Here is an 8,223-nt window from a genome sequence, read left to right as displayed (position 1 = left end):
GTTCCCTACAATGGGACAATTAGTAGGGACTCCGTGTCTTCACTCCCATGAAGGTTGTAGGGGGGCGGTGACCGCAGCAGTAGATGTGTGTCAAGGAGGATGCTAAACAGTGTGAATTCCCTTCCAGATGACTCCGGAGAGAGAGAGAGGTGCAGGACTGCACTTGGTAAGGCGCTCAGCTTCTTTTCTTAGAGAGACAAATCCACAGGGTCAATACACAGCCAAAAGCATATACTCAGGATTAACATATCACGCTAGCTTCCAGAAGTTTAAGATATAGTCATCAACACCCACCCCTATCCCCTAACCCCTTCCCACCCTCCCCCCACCCCCCACCCCCAATCTGTAGCTAAGTGGAACTCCTAAGGACAGCCTGTCTAGTAGAAATGTTGAGAGAGGAGCCGCATGCCTGCAGCTACAGCCACTGTACTATGCTGGGCCAGGCCAGCTCGGAGGCCTGCGCTGGGTCTCCCCAGGGCAAACATTTTCACCAGGTACCTTAACCAGAATGAGTGGGGTGATCCCAGATGCTTGCTCCCTAGTGGACTGAGCTGCCCTGCCCACCAGTGAGGGACAGGGCACTTTGGGGATGGCTGGTGTGGAGCTACTAGGCCTGGGAGTGAGGGCTCCCGAGGCTGCCAGCCTGGAGGGCTGGCTGCAAACAGCCCTGTGTGGCTGTTTTCTGCAGGACTATCACCCGGGTGTGAGCCCTCTGGGGTGGCTTCTGCAAAGTGAGTGTGAGCCCATGGTGGGTGGGCTCTTTTCCCTCCACTAGGCCCTGTGGCCTGCTGCTACTGCCATTGCTCCCTGGAGGGGAGCAGATGCCAGAAGGAGCTCAAGGCCATCTGGCCTGCCTCCTTCAGGCCCTGGCTTCCCTATGCCAAAAATGGAGCAGGAAGTGAGCCTGATGTCACCTCTCAGCCCGAGAGAAGAGGTAAAATACAGCTCTTCAATGGGCGTAGTGACGAGGGGCCTTGGCCCTCACAGTGACGCCTAGAGGCCAGGGAAGGAGTGAGGATACCCAGGGCAGCAGCAGCCTGGAGACCTCAGGGACAGCCTCAATGCTAGGAGTTTTGCTCCCTGGAGACTGAAGGCTCTTGGACCCTGACTGGTCCAGCAGACACATACACTCATCACAGGATGCAAGGACCACAAAGCTCAAACCTGGGTCTGAACTTGGGGAAGCGGGGAGGCTTGGGCAGATGCCCTACTTAATAAGGGTTTTTAAGGGGTGGGTGAATGTGCTCATAACAGTCGCCGAAGTTGGGGATCCTGGTGGGTGCCCTGGGGTTACCCCCATAGCTGCTGCTGCCTGCTGCTGTTGCTGCTGTTGCTGCTGCTGGTGGTTCAGATTCCGGATGGTGGACTCCTCAGCAGCGCGCAGCAGGAAGGTGTAGTTCCTTACCACCTCTTCTACCTTGGCCAGCAGCTCTTGGCGCTGTGCCTCAGAGCGCACGATGAACACCAGCCGCACGAAGGTCTCAATGAGGCTGCTCAGCACCTGGAAGCTGCCCGTGATGGCTGCCAGCATGTGAGTTGGGCTCTTGTCCACGTTGGCTACGCGGCGGCAGGAAGCCCGGAGCTCCTTGAACTTGAGAAACAGCTCCAGCTTGTACTCAGAGATCTGGGAGCCATAGGGCTTGGGAGTGCGGGCCTCAGGGCTGGCCACACATTGCCGCAGGACTGTCAGCAACTCGTTGGTGTCCAGCTGTGCAGCCAGGAAGCCGTCAGGCAGGCCATAGGCATGGGCCCGCAGGGCATTGATCTTGGCTAGGCTCCCCTCGAAGGTGGATACCCGCAGGTCAATTTCCTGGGTGCGGGAGGCCTCAGGGCTGCTGCTACTACAGGTGGCAGCATCCAGCACCTGCAGGGTCCTGCTCACTACGGGCACCACCTTCTCGTCCAGCTTCATACCAGGCAGGATCTTCATGGGGATGGAGTAGGAGAGCTCATCCTTGCCATCACTGGCATCATCCCCTATGTCACACTTGCGGTAGTAGAAGCAGTAGCGGATGGAGCAGCACTTGCTGCTTTCACTGTCTTCATCCAACTCGGCGGGCTTCCGGTACACCTCTTCTGGCAGTGAGAACACGGCCATCGGTTTGGGGCCTTTGGTCTCAGGAGCAACTTGGACATATGAGGGGTCTCCTAGGGTTGGTGACTCCAGAGGCTTGCTTTTGGGACCCAAGCCTAGGGGGAGGCCTGTCTCTACCTCCTTGGCCTCCCTGGGCAGCATGCCCAGGGGTGGCTGTGGATAGACATCCGAGGTCAGTGAGGCCCTGTCACCCTGGTCCGGCTCACTGATACTATAGCGGCGCATAAGTTTCCTATAGTTGGGAGCTCCCAGACACTCGCCCCCTGAGGCACATGTGCTCAGGCACGAAATACCACTCTCAGGGTCTGATCGGCACTCTCGGGATTCCACGCTGGTGGAGCGGATGCGCCGGACATTGGTGGGACTGCCAAGGTTCAAGTCTGGGCCAGCCTCTGGCTGCCTCTGGGTAGGCAGGACCTTGTCCTTCTCCCTCCCTTGGAGGCCAGGCACTGGTGTCTGGGGCGCCTGTGGCCGACCCCCCCGGCAGATGCGTTTACAATCACAGCTGCGTCTCTGCTCACGGGACATGCCAGGCCCCTGCTGTATAGGGCTGCTGCGTAGCTGGCAGCTGCAGCGGCCTGGTGCTGGAGGTTGGAGGTATTCAGTGCCCGGCAGCTCCCCCTGGCTTGGTGGCTTTAGAAGTTCCTCAAGGAACTCCAACTCATACTGCTTTACCTTCTGCAGCTGGGCCTGCCGCTCATCGGTTTCCTTCTTCTGGCGGGTTGGGAAGGTGGCAGAGAATAAATTGCGTAGCCTGAAAGGACCTCGAGATGATTTGGGCTTTGTGGGGCCTTCAGAGGTCACTTGGGATCCGTCCAGGGTTGTTTCAAGCTTCCTAGAGGGCATGGTGCTCACCTGACGGCTGGCAGCCTGAGGCCTCAGTGGGCTCTGGCCTTGAGGAAGGCAGCTGGGGCTCTGGCCTCGGGACAGGCTGATGGGGCTGTGGCCTCGCGATTGGAAGCTGGGGCTGTGGCCTCGTGGCTGGAAGCTGGGGCTGTGGCCTTGAGATTGGCAGCTGGGACTCTGCAGAGCTATGGGGTAGCTAGCTCGGGAAACCAGGCTGGTCTCCTCAAGCTTGCTACTTTGGGGTGTGCTCTCCAGCTGCCCCTTCTCCCCTTGGCTGGAGATGGTGCTCTGCTTATGCAGGGAAGGCTTAACACCCTCTGGCCTACCCTTGCCTGCCACTTCCCCTGTAGCTTGCTTGCCCACTGACTCTCGACTCGCTCTCAAATGATAGCTTTTGGGAGGGAAACTTTGAACAGGCAACCTATCCTTTTGTGGGGAGAGGTGCACGCTGTCAGCCCGGCTACCTGTGGTTACTCTGGAGCTGAAAGAGACCTCTGGGCTTATTTTGAACTTAAGATTCTTATTGGCACTGCCACTCATCATGCTGACTTCTGGCTTCCCCACGCTGGCCTCCAGTCTCCTTTCCCCACTGCTGGAAGGGTTCCCCAGGGCCCCGCCAGAGGCAGGTAGACTCTTAGTGTGAACCACCTGCTGTAGGGCAGCTGAGATGATAGCTGGGGTCACACTGCCCTTTGGGTCCAGGATAAGCTTGGGGCTCAACCTGACCTCCTTTGGCAGGTTCCCCCTTAGTTCAGAGACCTGCTCTTCACTGAGGGATGGTGTGGCTGCCCTCAGTGACATCTCTAGGCCTGCCTTAGTGTAGCCAGGCCCTTTGTCCTCAGGAACTGGGGACAGCAGGCTCAGATTCTTCTGTTCATTAAGCTGCGGGGACAGTGCTGGGTGCACTGCCAGGGCATATGTTCGCTCTCGCTGTGACTGAGCCTCTGGCTGGGGCAGCTTCCTCCGAGCGCCAGGGGGGCCAGGACTCTGGCCTGTGACAGCTGGCTGGAGGGATGGGTTGGGATCCGGGCGCCCAAGAGAGTAAGGGGCTGTGAGAACAGCCTGGGCTGCACAGCTCTGGATCCGGAAAGGCAGGTCCTTGCGGGTCAGAAGACTGTCTTTGTTGAGGTGCTGGGTCAGGAAGTAGGTGGTGTTCTGGTGCTGCTTCATGGCAGACATCATCTCTGACATATCTGTGAGCTCTGAAGAGTTGGTTTCATGGCCCGAGTCCAGCGATGATTCAGGGGTGATTGTGGCCAGCACAATCAGACCTGGAGGAACAGGGAGAGGGCTTGCTGCATTTAACTCAGATCAAGTCCTCTCCCAATCATTTGTAGAGAGTTTACAGGGGCCAAGGTTAGCCAGCAGTACTGCAAGTTGGGAAAAGCCAGTCAAGCCTGGGGGGACTGCAGAGTTGAAGGTGGGAGGAGTGGAGGGGAGGGGACAAGAGGCAACCTGGGAAGGAGTTATGAAGGGCTAGAATCCAGAAGAGAACAAAAGAGGCACAAAGAAGATCTGGGCACTTTGATGGCAAATTAACATGCAAAACAACATGCTAATCATCACTATTTTTAGATTCCATAGCCAGTAAATTTTTGTTAATTGTCCTGAAGAGGGCTGGCAAAGACAGGTCCCTCTCTATTTGGACCCCCTCATCTGGCAAGGCCTGCCAGCTGAGTCCTTGCAGCTGAGGACATTTAGCTGAGATTGTCCTCCCTCTGGCTACCACATGGGCCACTAGCTTTGGAGCAGCTAGTGCTTAGAGCTCCATAAATGGGAGCTGCCTGACACCAAGGTTATCCTCAAATACAGAAAAGGCAGGTGTTGGTACTCTCTCTGGTCAGGCAGGCTCCCTCTGACCCGCAACTTCTTCACCCTCTATGTGAACATTTTCTCCCACCTCATGTACTTTCTCATGTGCCTTACTTCCCCCTATTCCTTTTCTGTTGCTGTATCACTGACCACTTCTTTTTAAGTTGTATGTTTATGGAAGTATCTATGGGTGCATGTCTGACATGTGTGTTTGTCTACAAAGTGGACATATGTGTGTATGGAACAGATAATAACATGCATGTTCTATGATCTTCCCAACAAATAATAATTAATAATAGCCCTAGCTGGTTTGGCTCAGTGGATAGAGTGTCGGCCTGCGGACTGAAGGGTCCCGGGGTTTGATTCCCACCAAGGGCACATATCCAGGTTGCCGGCTCCATCCCCAGTAGGGGGCGTGCAGGAGGCAGATAATCAATGATTCTCTCTCATCATTGATGTTTCTATCTTTCTCTCCCTTTCCCTTCCTCTCTGAAATCAATAAAAGTATATTTTAAAAATAACAATTAATAATAATAGCTACCACTTACTGAGTCATTCCTATGTGCTAGGCAGTGCTCAAGTGCTTTGCATGAATGATCTTATTTAAGCCTCACAACAACCCTATGTGATATGACTGTTGTTATCAAACCCATTTAAGATGACAAAAGTGAGGCTCATAGAGGGTAAGTGCCTTGCCAAGGTCACACTGAAAGTGAGTAAAGAAGACAGGACTTGAGTGCATCTGATTGAGAGCCCATGCTCTTAGGCAGAATAAAGACCTCTGCCTTGAGCAGTGAAGACTCCTGGCTCCCCTGATCCCAGGTTGCTAGGTGGTTACTGGGTCATTTGGTTTTTCTTCAGTCATGTGCATGCTGGAAGTCCTTTGGCTGTCTTGTATATCTCTTAAAATTTTGCTTTGATCCTCCATCCTAACCTGAATCCATAGCTTGCATGGCCCCAATCCCTGGGGTCCACCTACAAGACATTTCCAGAGATAGAATGGCAAGAGCCAGAGCTCTAGCTGGAGCTGAGCAGCAGACCCCTGCCATAACATCATTGCTCCCCAACACTATCTGAATCACCTCTGGCCCATTCACTGTCCTGACACACCACAGTGACTTTGATCTCTGCTTGGGAAGAAGCAATGTCACCTGCAGGCTCTGCCTGGAAGGGGAGGCAAGAGTGAGGAGGAATGGGCCATTACCTGCAGTCTGTGGGGGTGGAGGGTGTGGTCCATCCTCTGAAGCTGCCAAGGCTTCCAGAGCCTGCAGAGTGGACACTAGTGCATCATCCAACTCCTGAGCATGATCTCGGACAGTTCGGGTCTGCATGCTGTCAATCAATGTCACTGGAATCTCATCATACAGGAGCCCACGCAGGTGGCGTCCTTGTTCCTGGCTCTGGGCTGCCCGGCGCTTGGAGTCATCCTCATCAGAACTGTTGTCTCGGAAACCAGGAGGTGGGGCAGCAATGGCAGGCAACAGGGATGTACTCTCATCTTCCTCCTCTTCTTCCTCTTCACTCCCAGGGGGTGGAAGGGACATCAGGTCTACTATATTATCACGAGAGGAACCAGGCCTCCCACCTTTGCGAGGACCCAGCTGCTCCTGGAGTTTGGTTTTGCAAGAGTCACAGTAGAAATTCAGGGCTTCAGTCCCAAGGGAATTGTCCAAGGTATAAGATCTGGCCCTACTGGCACAAGGCTCGTGGTCTAGACTGGCTGCATCAAAGTCATCAGGGACCACACTGTAACCTTGGCCAGAGCTTTTGGAAGTGGGGTCAGATTTGGTCCGGGGCCTGGTCTCCTCAAAGAAGATTAAATTCTCATTGACATCTGTCTGGCTTTCCTGCTCCTTCCTTTGTTCCCGCATGTGGAGGTAGCAAAAGCTGACAAGCTCAGAGTCGGCAGGCGGGGGCGTGCAGCAGCTCGACTTCCTGGGGCTGGTGCCCATGCTGCCCACATAACTACTCTCCTTTTTCCCCAGGTGGCCCCCAGTGACAGGGCGATGGGCACTGTGCATGTAATCTAAACCCAGAAAGAGAATCAACAGGTGAGCCTTGGTAATGAGGACTGTGGCAGAGTTCTCATGGTGTCTCTGGCCTGCGTCTATTGTGCACAGTTGGATGGCAGGTACCAAGAGAGAGCCTCACCTGGCTGCTAGGGATTAGGGGAAAGGGAATCAATTGCCCATGTTGCTGCTGGCCCTAAAAGCAGAGTGAGTAGAATAGAATGGTTTGAGTTGCTAATAGCCCCATCACCTCTGAAATAGGAAAAGGCATGGGGTGAGGTGGGGTAGGGGTAAACCCTTGGTATCTGGGCATGGCTGGACTCTTACATGGATAGGTCTGAGAGTCACCTATAAGCATACTTAAATAACTGATATTTGTTTTATGTCATTCTTGGAACTGTCCCTGCCCCCCACCCTTTTCAGAGCCTTTCCAACTTCCAGTGCTCTGTCACTCTTGCATTATGTTGGATGTCTTCTAGCAGAAGGAAATAAATCTGACAAGTTACTACTGTTTTAATGGGAAAGTGTAAAACAGGCTATGCTACGTACAATGCCCGAGATTTTGCCCTTCAGAGAGGACTGTCAGTGGACTGACATCTAGAATTCTGGGCATCTGAATGTATAAAACCTATAAGAGATATGCTGGGATTGTATATAGGGGGGAAAGGGTGGGAATGACATTGTTACAATTCCTCAAATCTCATTATTGCTCTGTATTCATGTAGGGCCAGCCTATCCACTACACATACATGTGGCAAAATGTTCTGCTAAACAGCTTTTATTTATTTATTTATTTATTTGTTTGTTTGTTTGTTTATTTACTTATTGTTAATACTCATCCAAGGATATTTTTTCCATTGATTATTTTTAGAGAGAGTGGAAGGGAAAGAGGGGGGGAGAGAGAGAGGTAGAGAATCATTGATGTGAAAAAGACACACTGATTGGTTGCCTCCCACACATGCCGCAACCAGGGGTGGGGACCAAACCTGTAACCCAAGTATGTGCCCTTAACCAGGAATTGAACCTAAAACCCTTAGGTTCATGTGCTGACACTCTAACCACTAAACCACACTGGCCAGGCCAACAGTTTTTAATGATGGTAGGTCTGTGCCTCTGAGGATCACCTATATCAAATACTTCATCTGTCTCTCTCTTAGTCTGTTTTGAGGGCCCCTCCCCATGATATCTGTGAAAATATACTCAGACAATGCCAAATCACTTTGCTATCAGACAGGTATCAAGCAAGGACTAATTTAGGCTAAGGTCATCAGACATTATCCAATTTAATCCTCATAACAACCCAATGAGGTGGGTGCTATTATTATCCCAATTTTACAGAGGAAACTAATCCAGTTGGTTATGTAATTTACCCAAGGTCACATGAGTCATAAATGGCAGTCTGGATTTGAGCCCAGGTCTGAGGGACCACAAAAGCACAGTGCTGGCACTTAACAATAGAGC

General features: G+C 52.8%; 1 protein-coding gene across 12 annotated transcripts in view; it reads right to left on the bottom strand.

Annotated features, from left to right (window-relative positions):
* Positions 1-351: 351 nt before the first annotated feature.
* The window catches only part of FRMPD3 (FERM and PDZ domain containing 3), a 177,989-nt gene continuing 170,117 nt past the window's right edge, over positions 352-8,223 (bottom strand). For 11 of the 12 annotated variants that reach the window (XM_080653054.1, XM_080653058.1, XM_080653056.1 and 8 more), the window contains 2 exons: positions 5,958-6,779; positions 352-4,212 (listed from right to left, as the gene is read on the bottom strand). In XM_080653054.1, the coding sequence (XP_080509180.1) occupies positions 1,208-4,212; positions 5,958-6,779 (3,827 nt within the window). In that variant the 3' untranslated portion in view covers positions 352-1,207. The remainder of the gene's footprint in view (positions 4,213-5,957; positions 6,780-8,223) is intronic. The other variant, XM_080653057.1, reaches the window with a different exon arrangement.

Source organism: Plecotus auritus (genome assembly GCF_963455305.1).
Source record: "Plecotus auritus genome assembly, chromosome: X".
NCBI classification, from domain to species: Eukaryota; Metazoa; Chordata; class Mammalia; order Chiroptera; family Vespertilionidae; genus Plecotus; species Plecotus auritus.
The sequence above is the reverse complement of the archived record's forward strand: the minus strand, read 5'-3'. Positions and strand labels throughout refer to the sequence as shown.